The sequence below is a fragment of the Hyla sarda genome, chromosome 1 (genome assembly GCF_029499605.1).
Source record: "Hyla sarda isolate aHylSar1 chromosome 1, aHylSar1.hap1, whole genome shotgun sequence".
Lineage (NCBI taxonomy): Eukaryota > Metazoa > Chordata > Amphibia > Anura > Hylidae > Hyla > Hyla sarda.
Genome location: NC_079189.1, coordinates 85949254 through 85972321, shown reverse-complemented (window position 1 = coordinate 85972321; position 23068 = coordinate 85949254). Strand labels below are relative to the sequence as shown.

At 43.5% G+C, this 23068-nt stretch overlaps 1 protein-coding gene across 3 annotated transcripts in view; it reads left to right on the top strand.

Annotated features, from left to right (window-relative positions):
• ATP8A1 (ATPase phospholipid transporting 8A1) overlaps window positions 1–23068 on the top strand; it is a 212785-nt gene that overhangs the window by 83483 nt on the left and 106234 nt on the right. For 2 of the 3 annotated variants that reach the window (XM_056557223.1, XM_056557214.1), the window contains exons 8-10: window positions 7423–7496; window positions 12285–12354; window positions 20356–20483. In XM_056557223.1, the coding sequence (XP_056413198.1) occupies window positions 7423–7496; window positions 12285–12354; window positions 20356–20483 (272 nt within the window). Of the gene's footprint in view, window positions 1–7422; window positions 7497–9327; window positions 9402–12284; window positions 12355–20355; window positions 20484–23068 lie in introns of all 3 variants that reach the window. The other variant, XM_056557206.1, reaches the window with a different exon arrangement.

Below are 23068 nucleotides of genomic sequence, written 5' to 3'. Positions count from 1 at the left end.
GCCCATCAGCTGAGGTGTAATAGATCCGGAGGAACTCTAGAGATATTACTAGTACCCACTAATACCACTTCATACAACCCTAGCTTCATTATTTATCAGATAACTGCTTCTATCTACACTTAATGTCCCTAATGTGGGGCCTTCCCCAGATACTCACAGAGCCGACCTGAGAAAATCTGGACTTTACAACATTTTGACAGCCGGATCTATGCAGATTACCATATTGTAACTTGGTCTTGTTAATGTGTAATGACCTTTATTGTTCTACATACTTATATTTTCTCTACTTTCAAATATCTGTTTTAAAGACAAATTCTTTAATTAAAAAAAATAGATAGTAGGAACAAAAAAGAATATAGTAGGAACTTTCAGACTTAAATTCCTGATTTCTGATAATTTTTTTTTTCAACAATCTTGCACTCTAAGTTAATAAATTAGGGGGGGGGGGGCATCATTAAGACTGCTACCAAGTCTCTTTCTGGAGGACCATTTAAATGGGTGCTCGGGTGGAAAACATTTTATTTATTTTTTTAAATCAACTGGTGCCAGAAAGTTAAACAGATTTGTCAATTACTTCTATTTAAATTTAATATGCTTAACCCTTCCAGTACTTATTAGCTGCTGTATGCTCCAGAGGAAGTTCTTTTCTTTTTTAATTTCTTTTCTGTCTGGCCACAGTGCTCTCTGCTGACACCTCTGTCCATGTCAGGAACTGTCCAGAGCAGGTGCAAATTTTACATAGCAAACCTCTCCTGCTCTGGACAGTTCCTGACATGGACAGTGGTGTCAGCAGAGAGCACTGTGGTCACACAGAAAAGACCTATACAACAACAGCCAAGTACTGGAAGGATTAAGATTTTTAAATAGAAGTAATTTACAAATATGTTTGACTTTCTGGCACCAATTGAATAAAAACAATTTCTCCACCAGAGTACCCCTTTAATGCTTGTTTTTCCCTGTGGTAGTCAAGATTTGGATCAAATTGCCCTAAGCTGCACCACCAAACATGACCAATGGTATTCAACTTGCAGGAGTTTGTGGTAAAGTTCTCCAAGCTGCAGATGACATGAGTGGATCATGCTGCCGCGAGCTGCTCAGTTTACATTGAAAATTGCCTTTAAAAAGGAAGACTGCCAAAATGTTGAGTCCTAAAGCTCAGTGCTCCCCTAAGAAACCTGCAGTAGTTCCATCCATGTGTTTGGCTGAGGCTTAATGGGGTCTCTCCAGGTAGCTGACCTTACTAGATGCTCATTACACGGCCACATGAACAGGATGTACTGCGTATTTATAGCTTCTGCCTCTTGTGTAAAGACTGGGTGTCAGCTGAACTTTATCTTTTTATATATTGGCAGCTTGTGAAGAAACACATGCAGCCATGTAGGCTTTAGAATGATTTCTATTAGAACATCTATAAATTTACTGAATCAACAGGGCTCGGTTATCATCTGCTTCGTACTCCTACACAGCCATAAGTAAAGTATCTATTCTTCCTTGCTGAGGCAAGAGACCTGCAAGAGTCTGTACCATGTTCGTCAACATAGAGGTTCTTCCACATTATTGCTTTTCGTTCATGCAGTACCACATGCATCAGGTAGTTTAAAGGGGTATTCCGGCTTTATACATCTTATCCCCTATCCAAAGAATAGGGGATAAGATGTCTGATTGCAGGGGTCCTGTCACTGGGAACCCCACAATCTCAGTGCAGCCCCCGGCTTTCTGTGCCGGGCGCTCCCTCAGAGATGTGACGTCACGGCCACGCCCCCTCGTGAGGTCACGCCAAATCCATTCATGTCTTTGGGAGGGGTGTGATGCCATCACGCCCCCTCCCATAGACATGGATTGGGTGTGATTTGACCTCACGAGGGGGCGTGACCATGATGTCACGTCTCTGAGGCAGCGCCCGGCACAGAATGCCGGATTGCAGGGGTCCCAGCGACGGGACCCCTGAGATCAGACATCATATCCCCTATCCGTTGGATATTAGTAATCATATGAGTACTAGCACTCTACAGTAATATCAGTAATATCAGCCATCTACTTGTGCAGTCTGCCTTAGGCAGACAATACAAGAAATAGCACTGAGGTGAATAAGAAGAGATTTTTTAGCTGCGATCTTGACTCCTTGAACCTCTACAATAACGCTAATGAGTGCCCTCAAATATCCAGCAACTGTAATTGTAATTTTATGCTTTAAATGTTGATTAGCATTGATCACAGCATCTAAAGAGTTAAATGTTTGACATCAGCATGATCACTTATGTCCAGCATTAGCGGTGAGTACCGGCCGATGTTGTTCACTGGGACAGAAGTGAGCTCAGCTCCTAAGCACACCCTAAAGCCTCTTAGGGCTCAAAGGATGTAAATACTCATAGGCCCTCATTTACTATTCTAAACCCGACTTCTTTTGTCGGGTTTTTTTTGGCGCATCTTTGTCTGCGACATGTCGCAGACATCGTGTGCCAGTCTGCGACACGATGTGGATTCTCACAAACCCGAAAAAGGGGCGTAACCCGACATTTCTGAGCTTTCCCACGTACAGTGACCCCCCCGACTTATGATGGCCGGACATATGATCATTTCAACATATGATGGCCTCTCAGAGCCCATCGTATGTTGAAGGCAGCATCGACATATGATGCTGCTGTGTGTCGGGGCCATCATACAAACAGCTATCCGACAGCGCTGAGAACTTCAGCAACTGACAGTTGTTTAATGTGCCCCGTGTGCCCCGTTCTGCCTCCTGTTACTCACATGCTGTCCTGCTAACTCACGCAGGCTTCCACTGTGAGCTCCGTGTAAGCCCCGCCCCCCCAGTGCAGCCATAGCCAATAGCTTGGAGCATCTTGCTGCAGGCATCCAATGAGCTGCTCCCCTTCCTTTCCTATAGAGCTGTAGTCGGCAGGATCGTAATGGAGGACATTCTGTCCCCCCTGAAGGTATTTAAAGAACTGTACAGTACTGTATGCGATGTCACACATCACATACAATACATATACACACTATACACCCCATACATCAATGTTTCCCTATCAGTGTGCCTCCAGCTGTTGCAAAACTATAACTCCCAGCATGCCCAGACAGTCAATGGCTGTACATGCATGCTGGGAGTTGTAGTTGTGCAACAGCTGGAGGCACCCTGGTTTGTTAAACACTCCCCATACACTCCACATACAATGGTCATCCCAGAACCAATTAGCCGTTTCCCATAGAGATATGTATTCAACATACAATGGTCCCGAGGCCCCAGAACCAATTACCATTTTTACATAGACATATGTACTCGACATATGATGGTTTCAACATATGATGGTTCTCCTGGAACCAATTAATATCATATGTTGAGGGACCACTGTATTTATAAAGGTTTCCAACCCGAATTTGTTGAATTGTTGTGGATTTTTTCCCGACAACTCGGAGGAGTTGGAAACCAAAACCAACAAAACCCACGTGCGACAATCACGATGCGACAAAATAATAAATACCAGGGGAAAAAAGCAATCGGGTAAGAAAGCAAGATAGACTTACAACCCGATTTTCTAAGTAAATGAGGGCCATTCTGTGTCATCAAGGGGTTAAAATAATCCTGAGAGCTGGCAGTTTTCAATTTTACCCCTAAGTCAAAAACTAAGCTGAGACTTTCTGTATATGATGATTACTACCTCCACAGAGACGCTATTACTACCTCCACAGAGCCTTTTACCGGTTTACCCATTGTTATTTACCAATTTCTTATATCTGTGCATAACAAGGCAGATTTGATGTTCAGTAGTCTAGAAAAGCTGAGCAATAACCCCTTTTTATAAGCATTCTTCACATTTGCAATGTTTCTGTGTATACTAGAGGCTACAATGCATAGCCAGGTCCATCACTCGAGATGCAGCTCTGTTTATTTCCCTTTCAGATTTCACTGAGTCTATACAAAGCCTAACCACTTATTATCTTAGAGCCTAGGTTCTCAACCAGTGGCATCCAAGGGGCTAAATGCAGTCTCCAGGGGTAACTTGTATTGTCCTCATGCTGTGCCTTCAATGTGCACAACATTTTCATAGTCTTATGAGTTGCTTAGTCCTAGGGTGCTTTGATTTGAGATAAAAATACTAGACTTGGCTATAGAGTTATCTTAGGACAGCTCAAAGGGACAAGCCAATCAGAGTGGTGCTACTGAAATGTCAGATGAGATCACATTAGTGATGATGTGACCTCAGAAAAACGGCTAGTGAGCTCACTACATATTTTCTGAGCAAAATTTCACACAGCAGCCTCCTGTTGCTTTTAAATGGCAATTTGCTGCACCATTCATACTATGGAATTTCTGCGGTGGAAGTTCCACCATGGAATTTCTGGACCCCAGATTTTGTCAGAATTGAGTCTAAAATGCATTAACGTCTATTGAGATGGTGCATTTTTGAGTGGTTTGAGATATTTAGATAATACCTGGTACACATATTACTTATGTCAAATAAAAGTATGATAGTTAAATTAACCCTTACCTATACCCTTATATAAAAAATGGGGGTTTTGTTTTAAGTCCAATGCAAGTATATGGGACTTCCAGTACTTTACTCCACAAGCTCCGCTCTGCATCTCCTGGTAAATGTCAGTCCGGCTTGCAAGCCACACCCCATCTCACACAGACATGCCCACTGTTTAAGCCCCACCTCTTTTATTCTCTACCCCTTTTTGTGCATCGGTCTGGCTTGCAAATCATGCCCAGTCCCACTAAGCCATGTCCCCTTCTATTTTCAGCTTACAATATCTTCATCACAAATCAGTCCCACATGGGGATGGGGTAGGGAGTCGGGACCGGGGAACGGGATAGGAGGTTGGGATATGGCAATAATTTGAGGATGGGATATGAAGTCAAAAGCTTCCTCCTTCCTCCTGTTGATTTTCCTCCCCAACAAGGATTAGGAAGGAAAAGCCAGGCAACGCTGGGTACTCAGCTAGTTTACAATTAAAAGGATATCTTCAAGCTATTGGCTTACAAGATTTTCTTTAACAAATATTTCCTACTACCGCGGGATACTCATCATTTATATAATTAAGAGAATCTAGCCAAGCCAGTGCCATTTACCTTCTTGCCTCTATGCTGACATTTCTTTCCACAAACCTCTTCCTATCAAGTAGTCTGCAAAAAACTGCTCAGTCTTTGTAAATGGATCTGTGCTTTTCTGGCAGAATCTCATCAAGAAAGCAACGGTGCTGTGTGATGGGAACAAGGCGATGGCGCTTAGTCACATTGACACAATCCCGTCCTCAATAATGCATCACTGTTCAGCCCCACAGAACATCCTAGCCTGAGGACAAGGGGACGTAATTGAGTTTTGTTACTTGAATAGATGCAGTTTTCTCTCCCTTAAATAAAAAGCTTGCTGCTTTATTATTCTATCTGGAATCACTTGGTCTTGGGGCTTATGCTAGATAACAGTAGACTGGGGAGTGCTCTGGGCTCGGAAATTCAGTGTTCAAGACCTCAGCAAAGTTTAAAATTTTATAAAGAAAATGTACAAAAAAGAAAAAACTAGGCACTGCAACTATGAATATAGCCCAATTATTAATTCATTGGCCACATATGGTAACTATAGCGGTCAGCTAACAAGTAATCGAGGTGCTCAATGTCAAATTAGTAACAAAACTGGATCCACAAGAGTATCAGAATAGACATGGCACTCACCAAGGCAGACATCTTAAAAGCAATGTTTATTATAGTGTCACTGTACAGACATCAAACAATCGTGCTGACACACTGCGGGAGAGTGGGGCGGGGGCGGGGGCAAGGAAACGCCTGTTTCACATCACATGACGCTTCTTCTGGCCTGACTCTGACTCTCTCGCAACGTGTCAGCACTTTCAAGACATCTGCCTTGTTGAGTGCCATGTCTATTCTGATACTCTTTTGGTAACAAATGTAATATAGAACTAATTGTAATATAGAAGAAAGCTTGAACTGTTTAGATAGGCGTGAAGTCACTTTGAAGGGAACCTGTCATCAGATTTTACATTTTTATAATGTGTGGCAACGTGCTATATATGGTAAAATCTGCTTCCTCACCATCCCTGGGGGACGTTCCTACCTGCAGAGATGGTGAGTATATGATGATAGAAAGTGTTCCCCCATGGCCCTGTAAGTAGTCCCCTGGGCGGGGAGATATACTCACCTTGTCCCGTCTTCTCTGGTTGTGATCACTCTTCCTCACTGTGATTAACAGCCTGGCCACATCCCGCGCCATTGCTTTGCTTCATGAGGAGGTCTGTCAGTCGCTTTATTGTGACCAGTAGGGATTTACATAGTTGTGATAGATTGCATTATGCCATACCACCTTTATATACCATACTGTGTACTGCTATTGTTTGCTTAAAAAATCCTGTCTTAGGGTCAAACCTTTGCGACATATGGTAAATAAAGCTTTTCAGCTTTTACTGCATTTTTTAAGCGAGTGACGCAGTTCTTTTTCTACTTTTCCCAGTATTGTGATACTTTTTGAGCACTGGAGCCTGACAACATGTCCACCGCTGACCTGTGGATGAGCAGCTGTTGACATTGTGGTTGTGCTGCTGATTCTTGGCTTTCTTTGTCAGCAGATCACAGGGAGGCAGGACTTATGGTGGTCAGCTAAATATGAGGTTCTTTAGCTCTGTCGTGGTTTTGGTTAATAAGCAAAAGCTAGTTCATGTGATAATGCAGCAACAGCTCACCCAGCAGTTGTCCGACAATTGTGCCTGGATCCGCTGTTACCGGCTTCAAACGGGATACAAAGCAAGCAAGCAGACAAGGAATGTCCGGCATCCAAGGATTAAGATGAATAAACAAATCCGGCTTTATTAAAGGTTCACATGTAGGAGTACAGACAAGATAAAATCTGACACGTTTCGCGCTATCAGGGCTTAGTCATAGAGTACGATGACTAAGTGCAGTTAGCATGAAACGCGTCAGTGATTTCATAGTGCCTGTACTCCTACATATGAACCTTTTTAATAAAGCTGGATTTGTTTATTCATCTTACACCTTGGATCCCAAACATTCCTTGCTTGCTTAATAAGCAAAAGCTAAACACATTGTTGTCATCAACTTTCGAAGAAACATACAGTCAAGATTAAAATTGAAATGGCCGTATGAATTTGTAGAAGAGTTTTCTTCTATAAAGGGTAGTCTTCTCAAAGAAAATGGCCACTATGGATGATGACTGTGGGACTAAAAATCTTTCTTATAATATCTGGTCTGAATAAGGATCTAAATAACCGCAAGTGAATTAATAACACAAAACACATTGTTTTAGGGTGCAGTGCAATAAACTCTGCTCAACCTGCTTATGCCATTGCTTCCACTGTTTATTATGATGCATGCATTTTATGTATATATATATAAAGCCTTGCTATTAACATGAATTTACAGATTGTTAACCGGTTGCTAGTTTCTTTCAGGTAAATGTTGGCGATATAGTTAAAATAAATGGCACAGAGTATATACCCGCAGACATTATACTTCTCTCATCAAGGTAGAGATGCCTACTGTTGCTAACACTATGAAGTCTGGTTTCTCTACTGTTTTGGTCTCCATTATGAAAAGGAAATAAGGATGAACTCAGTGTAGCATGGAAATGTACTGACTGAAAAATGCTATTAGAGAATAAGAAAAATGATAGAAAAATATTGGTCTATTGGTCAAATACCTTCCAGCACACTGTAACAAAAGTCAGTCATCATTATTTCCTTAAGATGGTACAAGTAAACTCTTCTCATAAACAGATGTTTTCAGATTCTGCTTCCTAACTGGGTCTGTATAATAGATGTAGGAATTTCATCCTGGTTTGTTTCTTCGTTCCTATAATATCTCACACTTTAAACCACCATTCCCAAGATTATTATAAATGCCTGACCATGCCTGGAAGTTGGCCAGATCATATGCCTAAGGTCTGATGACCGAACAGTCAGTGTGCACTGAACTCACTGCATTAGGCATACATACCCAATAACTGCTTGGTCCACCTTTCTGCTAGACCAAAGCCTGCAGGGCACAGATTCCACAAAGGGGGTGTACATATACTGAACTCAACCCATGCCCCCTGCAGCAGCCCCATTAGTTTGTGAACATTTTCTGGAGAAGTAGAAGTAGATCTCAGAGTCTTTTCTCACATCCAAGACATGTCCAATGGGGTTACAGTCTGGAGAGCTTGAGGGTCAAGGCAGTCTGGAGGATTCATGGTCATATTCCGCCAACCCCACCCTAGTGGAGTATAAATGTCTGATACATCCAGGTTCCACCTCAAGAGCTTTCCGGCGGCCTGATTTTGGCCACCAGAGGGGGGTCTTGAAGCCAAAAAAGCCAATTGGACTGTTCTACTTACTTTGCATAGGTCCCATTGACCTAAATTTGAATTGTGTAAACAGCATAGGCCTTCCAAAACATATCAGTTATTTATGGCATATACTGTGGAATAGGTACTAAATCTGTTAAAACGCATTTAATAAAAGCTCCCAGTGTTTAATATATTCCTATGAGGGATTCCAGTGTTGGTGTCCTTTATCACCATGGAGGTTGTTAGTTTTTAAACAATTTTTATTTATTTTTAAATAAACCTAAACTCTGATGCATTAAACCCAAATGGAGGTCAAGATTAAACTCTTTTGTCCTTCATTTGTTAATGAACGTCTATGATTGCATTTTCTGTATACACCAGGAAAGCATATAGTAAATGTATACAGCTAACAGTGTAAAAAGAGCCTTAGGAAATTCTTAAAGGGGTACTCCGCTGCTCAGCATTTGGTGACTTTATGCCCCACCCCCTCAATGCAAGTCTATAGGAGGGGGTGTGATGGCTGTCACGCCCGCTCCCATAGACTTGCATTGAGGGGACGGGGCTATGACGTCGCAAGCTCCAGCGTTCGGAACAGTTTGTTCCAAATGCTGAGCAGCGGAGTACCCCTTCAAAGGGATATTCAAGGGTGAGCCAACAGACGCAATTTGGTTTTTTCATTTTACAATTCCATCCTAAAACAAAAATCTGAATGCAGATGGACACGGCCTACGAAAAAAAACACTTGGCAGACCTTAACCACTGGGTCTAGAAAACAATTTAGCCATCCTTCCATCTGTCACTAGCCTTCTAATCCTGAGGTTTCATAGAAATGTCTATATCCAGTGCATTCATTGTACCATGACGTTTATGCTCAAGACCCAGGTAGGAAGAGAAGATTGAAACATCAAACCTTATTTTATTACTCTACAAGTTTCCTGCTTAACATATCAATTCTGTCTTTGTTGGTGTCTGTCTCCTTTTGTTTTCCATCATCTCTCCATTCTGATTATGTTCGTATTGGGACAAATAGGTGGCTATAGGGGAGATAGTGAAAGTGACCAATGGGGAACATCTCCCAGCTGACCTCATCAGTCTGTCCTCAAGGTCAGAGAAACACTGGAGGTGAACTTGTGCAAGGGGGTCCTCTTATATTTATACATCCTACATACTAAAAAACAGATGTATTGCATAGCTGCAGCTTCCTGTAGTGAAACACTGCAATGTTATGGTCATTTTTAAAGAGGACCTGTCAGCTTTCCTGACACTTCTGTTTTAGTAAATGTCTGTGTTCCTCTGAATGTACCAATCCTGGATCACCTTCATTATCCTATGTTGTTCCATTCCTCTATTTCTGAATTAATTGATAGCTACGAGTTAAAGGGGTACTCCACCCCAAGACCTCTTATCCTCTATCCAAAGGATAGGAGATAAGATGTTTGATCACAGGGGTCCCGCTGCTGGAGACCCCCGTGATCTCAGCTGCACCCCTCCCCCAGATATCTGTGCATGTATCGCCATGGAGGCTCGTGACGTCACGGTCACACCCCGCTTGTGACATCACAGCCACGCCCCCTCAATGCAAGTCTATGGGAGGGGGCGTGGCCGTAACATCATAAGTGGGTGTGGCCATGATGTCACGAGCCTCCGGCGCTGCACGCGATGCTCTAAATGAATGCCGGGTTCAGCAGGGAGATTGTGTGGGTCCCCAGTGGCGGGACCCCAGCAATGAGACATTTTATCCCCTATCCTTTGGATAGGGGATAAGATGTCTAGGGGAGGAGTACCCCTTTAACAGTTGAACATGTGTCCCTATTCTCTTTGTCACTGTCCATTTAGAGCTTACAGTATCAGACCTATAGGGACACACACTTTTTACAGTGTGAAGGAAAACACCCAGTTGTCACTCTATTTATAAATTTACATTTTTAGAAGGAATAACAGAGGAGAATAGCACAGAGATGTAAAAAATTATGCTCCAGATTTTTTTTTCATGCAAAAAGCTAAGGATTTATTAAACAGACAGGTCAGGAGAAGTGAGAGATCCTATTTAAAGGGGTACTTTTTATTTATTTTTATTTATCAACTGGTACCAGAAAGTTGAACAGATTTGTAAAATACTTCTATTAAAAAATATTAATCCTTCCAGTACTTATTAGCAGCTGTATACTACAGAGGAAATTCTTGTCTTTTTGGATTTCTTTTCAGTCTCGCCACAGTGCTCTCTGCTGACACCTCTGTCCATGTCAAGGACTGTCCAGAGCAGGTAAAAATCCCCATTGCAAACAAATGCTGCTCTGGACAGTTCCTAAAATGGACAGAGGTGTCAGCAGAGAACACTGTGGACAGACAGAAATGAAATCCAAAGAAAATAATTTCCTCTGTAGTATACAGCAGCTAATAAGTACTGGAAGGATCAAGATTTTTTTTAATAGAAGTAATTTACAAATCTGTTTAACTTGCTGGCACCAGTTTATAAAAAAAAAAAAAGTTTTCCACCGGAGTACCCCTTTAAATCACAGTATTTTATTCATAGGATACTATTTCTGAAATCATGAATATCTGACCCTAATGTATGCGCACACACATCAGAACAGCAGAAATTACTAATACTGTGTATTTCTGCCATAGGTCCTCTGGTAAAGTACATGTCAGATTTAACTGAATTGTGTGACCATAGCCTTACAAAAAATAAATACATTTTTAAATTAAAACCAGTCTGATGGTTTCTGTACATAATCTAGAGGATCCCTTGCACAGAGCAGATATCTGCTTTATAATGTAGCATGTTAGTCCAGTCTGACTTGGCACTTACCTTTGCATGTATGTATAAGGCACAGGTACTTGGCTTTCACTGATCCACACCCATGGCTGTTTGCTATGATTGTATTTTTCCTTTTTTGTCTTGTTTGATGTGCTTGCATGTTTTAATGTCACTTGTTGCTAATTTTTAATCATAAAATAAATGCATTTGCATAAGATATTGTGGATTTTATTTTTTGAGGGGGCATGCTGTTTTTTGGCACATGCCATGCTGTATTTAAATGCATGGTATATCTAGCCTGCTTACTATGATATGCTACCTGCTTTATTCTAGGATTCCTGTGAACAGTTATCAATATAGTAACGTCCATGTGGCCACCTATAAGCCAAATCGACGCTATACATGTAATTAGAAGGATGAGAGCCGATTCCTACAAGTGTACTATGATTCCATGTAGGAGATATAGATGGGTAAGGTCAGTCTCATTCCAAGCCTTAGCTCTAACTATAGGACTTCTGAATGGTGCAATAGTACACTTGTATAAAGCTGGCCTAAAAGATACACTGCTGGTGATGCAGTTCCTCTAGTGTAAAGTGGCCCTAACTTGCCCTGTAGTGCCATCGATATGTGCATTGGGCACTTGCATATATGAAACAGGAACACATTTAAGTTTGTCACCATTTATCTTGAGTCCCTTTTATAAAATTTCAGTCTGAAATACTTAACACTTACAGGATTTCCATTAAAGGGTTACTCATTTTCGACATGGCTAAGATACAGCGTTCCTCTGTGATCCATCCCTGTTTCCACAATGGGGGTCCCGAGGGCTCAGATTTTTTTTTAGAGCTCCCATAGAGCACCACACAAGTTACCACCTCTCCATTCAGGTGAGATGGGGGCTGGAGGACTCCTCTTCTGGAGATAGATTGGATTCTGCTTTGTTAGACGTTTATGGCATATACCATATACGTCACCGTTTGGGGGGGAAAAAACCCTTTTAAGGTAAATTAGATGTATGTTTATAGGCTTTAGTCTGAAGTTTAGCTTTTTTCTTTTAGCTTTTTATTTGCCTCTTTAATGCATCTAGTAATTGAGTGCTTCCTCTGCAGTTTGTGAGAAGTGTGTTCTACGTTTACTATTTAAGTTAAAACATAAATAAAGCAAATTCCATAGTTTTTGCATTTTCTATATTTATTGGTCCTTATACATCTCTTATTCTACCCCAGTGAGCCACAAGCCATGTGCTACATTGAAACCTCAAACCTTGATGGGGAGACCAATCTTAAGATTCGGCAGGTATGTGATAATTTGCACTTCTCTTAACAACAATGGAAAAATAGCAACTTTTTAGATATTTCTTTCTCAGCTTAGGCTATAATAATGCAGTGTCTCATGTTATACATATTTTAGTTGATGTGACATGCATGGGCTTTCTTCTATCTTTATTCCTATTCCCCCCTCTGATATGGCTCTCTTAAAGCAGCAAACCTTTACCCTGGTGCCCTTGGCTTTGTAGAGGGGTAGAGTCTAATCACTGCCCTTGCTTTTAGTTACCGTATATCTAAGACAGATCACTGTGAAACATCATGTGAGCTCTTTAGACTGTCTTCTTTTGATGCAGGAGGCAGCGGAAAGCAGTGCCAAGCTGCATCTCATAGAATATACTAGAACATACTAGACTGCACAAGAAAGAGACAGGCAGTGTCAGTCAATTGAGTTGCAGATAATTGTATGGACTTCTCTACTATATCACTGCACTCTTGCTTTCTTAGGTAACACTGAATTGATTTCTTCAGCAGTGCTCTGTGTATAGGGAGGGGACATACAAACATGTAACCTGTTGACATGTATGACTCTGTTTTTGGAAGAAAGTGGACACATGCTTGTCTAACCGCTGGTATATGCCACATGACTTGTACAGGTGTGATAGGTGTAAAGCCAATTTGCTTACTCAATTCAAGGGACACATTGCCAAATTAGGGGTTAAAGAGCCAATTACTGGCAGCTCCACTTGTGTTCCTCATGATGTCACAACAATTTGTATTTAATACATCACTAACTTGTAACATGCAAAGTTTCAGGCATATTATTTCCCTTCCTCCATCAGTGGTGAAGGCTGCATACAGATGGGAGGGGGCAGCAGTCCTACCGCCCCCATTCTCCCATATGTATCTGGAATTCATTGGTGAATGAAGAACAGAAATAATACACCTGAAACATTGTATATTACATGTTGGCAGTGTATGAAATAAATAACTGTGCACTAAGGAATCTTGTTAATACTTCTTGACAACATGGGCACAACGGGGGCACATTTGTAAAGCTTTAGCACATAATTTGCTCCTAGTAATAAACCTTACCTAATGAAACCTAACCCAAACTAGGCAACGTCTTTTAACCTCTTCAGGACATAGGGCGTATGGATACGCCCTGCATTCCGAGTCCTTAAGGACCGAGGGCGTATCCATACGCCCGTGGGAAATCCGGCCCCCACCGCTAGCCGGAGGGGCGCCGGAGCCGGATGCCTGCTGAAATCGTTCAGCAGGCATCCCGGCATATCGCCCAGGGGGGTCATTATGTCCCCCCATGTCGGCGATCGCAGCACATCGCTCATCAATTCAGATGAGCGATGCGCTGCGATTCCGTTCCCCGCCGCTCACCGGGCGGGGATCGGAGCCGGATGTCTGCTGATTTCTATCAGCAGACATCCCGGCAGTGTGCCGGAGGAGGTCCGGAGGACCTCCTATACCGGCGATCGCTGCAGGACGCCGGTAACTACTAACCGGCGTTCTGCAGCGGTTCCGGGTCCTCAGGGTCACGTGTGACCCTGTTACCCGGATATAGATGGTGACTGGTGGTGTAGTATACACCACCAATCACCATCCGTACTGTACTGGGGGCTGGCATTGTGGCCACCCCCCTCAGTACAGTTGTGATTGGGTGGCCAAAGTGGCCACACCAATCACAGTGTAATGGGAGGGGATGGTGGGGGGTAGGAGCACGTTGCTCCGTTCTGCCCACCATTCCACAGAGATCTGGTGTGCAGGACGGAGCCCCGTGCTGCCCACCATCCCCTGAGTCCAAAAAAAGTGCCCCTTGCCCCCTTTCTGTGGCCCCTTGGCACAGAAATCCCCAGGGATAGCTTTAGATTTAGGTAGGGACAGGTTAGGGTTAAAAAAAAAAAGTTTTCTTTTTTTTTCTTTTTTCGGCGTACCTCAGTGGGTGTCCGTGGGTCCGTAGCACCTTTAGCTGCGTGACCCCGGCCCTGCTGGGTCGCTGCGGTCTGCCGCCAGCCTTTTTTTTTTGGCGCAGATCTTTTTTTTTTTCTTTTTTCCCTAAGCGTGTGTGCGGACCCTCTTAGTTATAAAAGAGCGGTCCGCCACCGTTTGTTAAAGCCCACCCGCCGCTGATCAGTCCCGTAGTACTGATCAGCGTTTTTTTTTTGTGGTGCCGGCGCTTTTTTACGCGTTTTCCAGCGCTTTTTTTGCACCCATAGGCGGTCCGTGCCACCAGTAGCAGGCGTGTACTGTGTGGCCGGACCTTACCTGTGTGTGTGGCGTGCCTCACCGCTGTCAGTGATTTATCACTGATCAGCGTTTTTTTTTGTGGTAAAGGCACTTTTTTCGGTTAACGCGTATTTTTTTTGCACCCATAGGCGGTCCGTGCCACCAGTAGCAGGCGTGTACTGTGTGGACGGACCGTACCTGTGTGTGCAGCCTGTCCCACCGCTGTCAGTGATTTATCACTGATCAGCGTTTTTTTTTTGTTCAGGCGGGTGCATTTTTTCCGGGGTTAAGCGTTTTTTTATTTTATTTTTCGGGTTTTTTGTGTGGGGGTCTGAGTACAAGCCACCAGCCACTGTTCTGGGCTGAGTGGCCGGACCCCCCTCTGACTTCTGCGCCCCTTGCCGCCACAAGCGCTAATCAGTGCGCACACCACTGATTAGATAAACGCTTATTTTTTTGGCGCAGGGTTTTTTTTGCGCTAGAAGTCCCCCCTTTTTTTTTTAAAAGTCCCCTTTTTATTTTATATTTTTTTCTGTTAGGGCGGGTTAGTTTAGTTAGGTTAGGTTAGGGCGGGTTAGGGCGGGTTAGGGAGGTAGTATCGCACCACACCACACGCAGCACACACACCAATAAAGTTTCCCCCCCCCCCACACACACACATACCCGTATCCCCATTAGAGTAGGGAAATGGCCCGCAGAGCGTTTTCGGCGGAGGAGGCATATGCCATAATTGCCTCCGACACCGAGAGCGGCTCAGAGGACGATGAAGACCCCACCTTCCTTATTTCATCGTCCTCCTCATCATCTAGTTCAGATGATGAGCCACCAAGGTGGCGGAGACGCCGCCGTGCGGTGCCGCAAACCTCCTCTGCCCTTGACCCTGTGCCCCATGCTAGTATGAGTCCCCCTGGCGCTCATACTAGTGAAGCCCCCCTGCCAAGGTCACTGGTACCTCGTACCGGAGAACTTGTCTGGGCTGAGCCAGCGGACCACGAGCCCGTGATTCCTGAGTTTGTTGGCGACTCAGGAATCAAGATTAACATCGCCGGGTTCACTGAAAAGGACTTTTTCGGTCATTTTTTCAGTGACGACTTTGTTAATCTAATGGTTACACAGACGAATCTGTATGCCCAACAGTTCGTCGCCGCTAACCCGGGCTCACTTTTAGCTAGACCCGGCGGCTGGACTCCAGTCGATGCAGCCGAAATGAGGACCTTTTGGGGCCTTGCGCTGCATATGGGTCTAGTTAAAAAACCCTGTGTCAGGCAATATTGGAGTGGGGACGTCTTTTACCAGACACCCCTCTACAGTATGGCCATGGCACGTTCCCGGTTCGAGGCCATTCGGAGATGTTTGCATTATGCTGATAATGCGGCATGTCCCCCCCGAACTGATCCCGCGTATGACCGCCTGTATAAAATCAGGCCGGTCATCAATCACTTCGGGGCCAGATTTTGGGAGGCCTATGTCCCTGGAAGGGAGGTCGCTATTGATGAGTCGCTCATCAGCTTTAAGGGGAGACTCAGCTTCCGGCAATACATCCCTACCAAGCGAGCGCGGTATGGCGTGAAGATGTATAAACTTTGCGAGAGTACCTCCGGGTACACTTGCAAGTTTATGGTGTATGAGGGACGAGATTCCTGCATTGAACCCCCAGATTGTTCCCCCACTCTGGGTGTTAGCGGGAAAATCGTTTGGGGCCTTTTGCACCCATTGCTAGATAAAGGTTACCACCTTTACGTGGATAACTTTTATACTAGTATTTCTCTCTTCACATCCCTCGCCGCCAGATCCACGCTCGCTTGTGGGACAGTCCGGAAGAATCAAAGAGGCCTTCCTTCCTATCCCCTGCAGACTCCTATCCCCCGGGGTGAGTCCCGTGCCCTCACCCATGATAACCTGTTGTTGGTCCGGTATAAGGACGAGGGATGTCCTTATGCTCACCACAATTCATGGGAATGGCAGCACCCCTGTCCCTGTGCGAGGTACCGTGGGACCGGTCCTCAAGCCCGATTGTATTCTGGACTACAATCGGTATATGGGGGGAGTTGATCTTTCTGATCAAGTCCTCAAGCCATATAATGCCATGCGGAAAACAAAGATATGGTACAAAAAAGTTGCGGTCTACATGGTACAGGTTGCCATGTACAACTCTTTTGTACTGTACAAGAACGCTGGCAACACAGGGACATACCTGGAGTTCCAAGAGGAAGTTCTAAAGGCCCTCATCTATGGTGACCGCCAAAGAGCGGGTCAGAGCACCTCTGTAACTTCAGGTCCCCGGATCGTCCCCGGCCAACACTTTCCATGTGTGATCCCCACACTGGAAAGAAGGGACGATCTCAGAAGAAATGCAGAGTGTGTCGCAAGAGGGGGATTCGGAAGGACACCACCACTCAATGCGACACTTGCCCCGATCATCCGGGCCTCTGCATAGGCTGCTTCAGGGAGTATCACACTTCCATGGAGTACTAAATTTTCCGTAATTTGCCCTAATTTTAATTACCCACAATTCGACTCCAATGTACCAGTCCAGGGTACACTGTCTTCCAAATTTTATACCAAACCCCCCCCCCCAAAAAAAAAAAATAACCTTTTTCTCAATACCCCCAATATCTTTTTTTTTTCTTCCCCCTAAAAAATGGGTCATGGGACACAGAGTCAACAGCATTGGAGGTTTGCAGTTGCCTCAAATGCGCAACGCTCTCTCTCCCCACCTGAGCGGGTTGCGCATTTGAGGTAACAGAATAGGGACGGCCCCACACATCCCCTTCCCAGAATGATGATTCAGAGTATAGGGTTTGGGGCGGGCATCCTTTTTACTTTTGGCTGTACTCTGGGTCATCATTCTGGGAAAATAATTGGCATATCAGTTCTAAAATTGCAATTTTCTTCCCCCCATAGTACACTTCATCCATTCCTGGAAAATAAATGAAGGGAACACCCATCTGTTCCAAATCTCCACTTCACCCTATACACCTTCCCTAGGGGGTGTACTGTTTGTAATAATCTCACATATGGGTGTTCCTTTCTTGTATTTTCCTCTGAATGTATGTAACTGTTAGGTCCGTAACAAACATCCGCCTCAAATGCGAAGAGTTCTCGCTGAACTCTGTCGTATTTCCAGGCGACAATTCAGAGTCACATGTTAGTTGTTCCCAAAAAGATGAAGCAGAGCATAGGTTGAAAATTGCAATTTTCAAAAGCTACCCTTCATCCATTCCTGGAAAATAAATTTAGGAAACCCCTGTGCGTTAGAAATGTCCTCTTTACCCCTATACCCATTCCTCAGGGTGGGTACTTTCTGTAATGGTGTCACATGTGGGTGTTTCATTTTTGTATTTTCCTCGGAATGTATGTAACCGTCAGCTACTGATATGCCATAGGCCACAAATACAAAGTGACCTCTATGACTTCTGAGCCTTGTTGTGCGCCCGCCCAGCACGTTACCCCATATGTGGATGGATTTTTATAGTCAGGGGAAAAAGCCCTCCAAAATTTGTAACCCAATTCCTCATATTACCCCTTGTGAAAATGTTAAAAATTGGGTAGACCCAGCATTTTAGTGTAAAAAAATCAAATTTTTCAATTTAGGCCCACTTTTCAAAAAAACTGTGAGGTGTAAGAACTCACTGTAACACTGTTACGTTCCCCGAGGGGTCTAGTTTCCAAAATGTAATGCCATGTGGTTTTTTTTCTGCTGTCCTGGCACCAAAGGGGCTTCCTAAATGAGGCATGCCCCAGAGCAAAATTTGCTTCCAAAAAGCCAAAATGTGACTCCTTCTCTTCTGAGACATGTAGTGCGCCAACAGAGCAGTTTTTACCCCCATATGGGGTGTTTTCTGAATCGGGAGAAATTGGGCTTCAAATTTTGGGGGGTATTTTCTGATATTACCCTTTTCAAAAATGTAAAATTTTTGGGAAAACAAGCATTTTAGGTAAAAAATTTTACTTTTTTTTTACATTTGCAAAAGTCATGAAACCCCTGTTGGGTATTAAGGTTCACTTTACCCCTTGTTATGTTCCCCAAGGGGTCTAGTTTCCAAAATGGTATGCCATGTGTTTTTTTTTTGCTGTCCTGGCACCATAGGGGCTTCCTAAATGCGGCATGCCCCCAGAGCAAAATTTGCTTCCAAAAAGCCAAATGTGACTCCTTCTCTTCTGAGACCTGTAGTGCGCCAGCAGAGCACTTTTTACCCCCATATGGGGTGTTTTCTGAATCGGGAGAAATTGGGCTTCAAATGTTAGGGGGCATTTTCTGCTATTACCCTTTTCAAAAATGTAAAATTTTTGGGCAAACAAGCATTTTAGGTAAAAAATTTTACTTTTTTTTTTACATTTGCAAAAGTCATGAAACCCCTGTGGGGTATTAAGGTTCACTTTACCCCTTGTTATGTTCCCCAAGGGGTCTAGTTTCCAAAATGGTATGCCATATGTTTTTTTTTTGCTGTCCTGGCACCATAGGGGCTTCCTAAATGCGGCATGCCCCCAAAGCAAAATTTGCTTCCAAAAAGCCAAATGTGACTCCTTCTCTTCTGAGACCTGTAGTGCGCCAGCAGAGCACTTTTTACCCCCATATGGGGTGTTTTCTGAATCGGGAGAAATTGGGCTTCAAATTTTGGGGGGCATTTTCTGCTATTACCCTTTTCAAAAATGTAAAATTTTTGGGAAAACAAGCATTTTAGGTAAAAAATTTTACTTTTTTTTTACATTTGCAAAAGTCATGAAACCCCTGTGGGGTATTAAGGTTCACTTTACCCCTTGTTATGTTCCCCAAGGGGTCTAGTTTCCAAAATGGTATGCCATGTGTTATTTTTTTGCTGGTTTGACACCCTAGGGGCTTCCTAAAGGTGACATGCCCCCCAAAAACCATTTCAGAAAAATGTTCTCTCCAAAATCCCCTTGTCGCTCCTTCGCTTCTGAGCCCTCTACTGCGCCCGCCGAACAATTAACATAGACATATGAGGTATGTGCTTACTCAAGAGAAATTGGGCTACAAATACAAGTAAAAATTTTCTCCTTTTACCTCTTGCAAAAATTCAAAAATTGGGTCTACAAGAACATACGAGTGTAAAAAATGAAGATTTTGAATTTTCTCCTTCAGATTGCTGCTATTCCTGTGAAACACCTAAAGGGTTAAAACACTGACTGAATGTCATTTTGAATACTTTGGGGGGTGTAGTTTTTATAATGGGGTCTTTCATGGGGTATTTCTAATATGAAGACCCTTCAAATCCACTTCAAACCTGAACTGGTGTCTGAAAAATAGCGAGTTTGAAAATTTTGTGAAAAATTGGAAAATTGCTGCTGAACTTTGAAGCCCTCTGGTGTCTTCCAAAAGTAGAAACTCATAAATTTTATGATGCAGACATAAAGTAGACATATTGTATATGTGAATAATAAAAAAAAAAAAATGGAATATCCATTTTCCTTACAAGCAGAGAGCTTCAAAGTTTGAAAAATGCAAAATTTTCAATTTTTTCATGAAATTTTGGGATTTTTCACCAAGAAAGGATGCAAGTTACCACAAAATTTTACCACTATGTTAAAGTAGAATATGTCACGAAAAAACAATCTCAGAATCAGAATGATAACTAAAAGCATTCCAGAGTTATTAATGTTTAAAGTGACAGTGGTCAGATGTGCAAAAAACGCTCCGGTCCTTAAGGCCAAAATGGGCTTGGTCCTGAAGGGGTTAAAGGATTTGTTTGTGGATTAATGTCCTTTTTTTTTTTTTCTTTTTCTTTAAATATCTGTATTTTCTTTCTTTTTTTTTTTTTTTTTTTTCCAGGCTCTTTCCCTGACAGCAGACATGAGAGACATTGACACTTTAATGAGCTTATCTGGCAGAGTTGAATGTGAAAGCCCCAATAGACATCTGTATGATTTCAATGGAAACATTAGGCTTGATGGCCAAGGGTAAGCATGAAGCAAAGTAAAAATGTTCTTATTTTCTTATTATAACTTAATAAGGGCTGTAAGATTTATTGCAAAAACAATCAAATTCATCCACTTGTGATTACATGCCTGCAAAATCCTGCGATCATTACCTTGCATTAGGATTTTGGTGGCCTGACCCCAGACCCAACTTTAGGGTGTGCCCGGCATCTGCTACCTCTCACCCGTCCCCTGTGTGTGTGTGTGTGTGTGTGTGTGTGTGTGTGTGTGTGTGTGTAACATGGTGCTGGGGAAACATTAAAAAAAAAAAAAAAATCTGATGCTTACCTAGCCACAGTCCCCCATTGGTCTGCCTCTGATCCCGTTTGCCTTCGAGTGGTTCCGGTGATTTCTCTGTGATACCCTTCTTCTGACACAAGCAGCTGGTTGCAGAGCCTTCTCAGTCGGCCAATCACTGGCTGCAGTGGTGACCTATCTCTGCCAGTGATAGGTTAAGTGGGAAGGTCATGCAACCAGCTGCTTGTCTCAGAAGAAAAGCACAGAAGACATCAAGACTCTTTGGAGGAGAATGGGATCGGTGATGGACGAACAGGGAACCAGCACTAGGTAAGCATCAGGTTTTTTTTCTCCCCTGCACTTCAGCACCATATTTGAGGGAGATTGGTCATGAAATGGTGGGGATTGGACATGAAATGGGAGGAGGATTTCACCATTTGTTTATTATTTCGCAATATTTGCCTCCATAATCTCAATATATTTTCCATAAAGCAGCTGTTTACATGTAATAAGAACTGTAGAAATAAAACATTTGGTTATTTTAAAACTTGTTTTATTACCAGTTTGTTGTTACCTTAAAGTGTATGCGCTTTTACAACCGGACCTAAAACCGTGGTTGACCACAGTTTTAGGTCCGGTTGTAAAAGCGCATACGGCGCAAAAATGAGCCGACCGGACCGAACGTTTCACTCCGGTCGGCTCATTGAAATGAATGGCATACGGGAGCGCATACGGTGACATACGGGAGCGCGAGCTTTTAGCTCCCCCCTGCCGTATGCGCTCCCGTATGGGACAAAACGTAGTGTGAACCCAGCCTTAGAGAGGTTCTTCCTTCCTGGCTGGAAAAGGTGCTAGATCATCTGAAGAAAAATATTCTTCTCTTTCAGTCTTTTTTTTTCCTGTCTTCCTTAATGAAGAGATCACTCACGTTTCACTTTCTAAAGGTCAGGAGACTTCATTGCTTTCCAAAGTAGATGGCCTAGATATGGGGGATCACTCATCCAGCTATCTATTAATAATGTACTGACATTGTCTAATGAGAATGTGTGTAGATCAGGAGGCATGTGGGAAATAGAAGTAAAGCTCTGGTGACCTATTGATTTTCAAGTCTTTGTTGCCTATTAAAGGGGTACTCCGGCACTAATACATTGTATCCCCTATCCAAAGGATAGGGGCTAAGATGTATGATCACGGGGGTCCCGCTGCTGGGGACCCCCGCAATCTGTAATTCCATACCCACCTTTGTGAGCTTTCCGCAGCGCTGGAGGCTCAGAGTGGGAAGCGTGATGACCACGTGGCCAGAGCATCGTGACGTTACGAATCCGCCCCCGTGTGACAGATTACGTGGGGCCCCAGCGGCAGGACACCCGTGATCATACATCGTATCCCCTATCCTTTTGGAGAGTCCAGGAGAGCCAGAATCCAGTGCGATCCGACACTCTGATCTGGGACCACATTAAAGTCCCCTATGAGGAGAACAGGCAAAGAGGGAAATGTCAGTAATTTAGACGGAGAGAGAGGGGGGGGAGAGAGACACAGACACCAAAAGAAAACTGAAGGCATGTAATGAACACTGAACAATCACAAACCCACCAAAATTGTCATTGATCAAGGGGGAGGGATTTAGTTACCAAAATAAACACCCCCCTCACAGCGGAATAATAAGTTGAGTGGTAGCCCCTTGCTATCCAAGCCCTTTTTAGGGCCAAAATTTTCTGACCAGTAAGATGGGTGTCTTGTAAGAAAATAAGGTGCGGGGACTGCTTTTAAACAAAGTCCAAACACAGAGCCTGTTTAGAGTTAAGGCCTCTAACGTTCCAACTCAATCTTAAGTGACACCAATATCAATACCTGGAAAAATAATCGGCAGCAGAAAACCCCCTCCTCTCCACTAAAATGTCAGAGTAGTAGTGAAAGGGCACCCAGAACATAATGCCACCACCTGAGGCACTCCGGGAACATACACCACACACACAACAAACGACCAGGCATACAGACAAACTGGAAATCAAACACAGAAACAAATGCAAAGCATAACAAATGCATCCCCAACAAAACCCTGCCCAACACTAACACTAACCAATGGACCCTGATATAATAACCAACTATGACCCTGATATAACAATGCCACACACCGTTCCCCTGAGTATAATACTGCCACAAATTGTGCCCCTGATTATAATGCTGACTCACACTGTGCCCCGGAATATAAAACTACCACATGCTGGGCCCCCAAATATTATATTGTCACTGTGTCCCTTAAAACAATGAATGAGGTGCCCCCCCCCCCCCCCATATGAACTCTCCAGCTGTTGCAAAACTAAAACTGC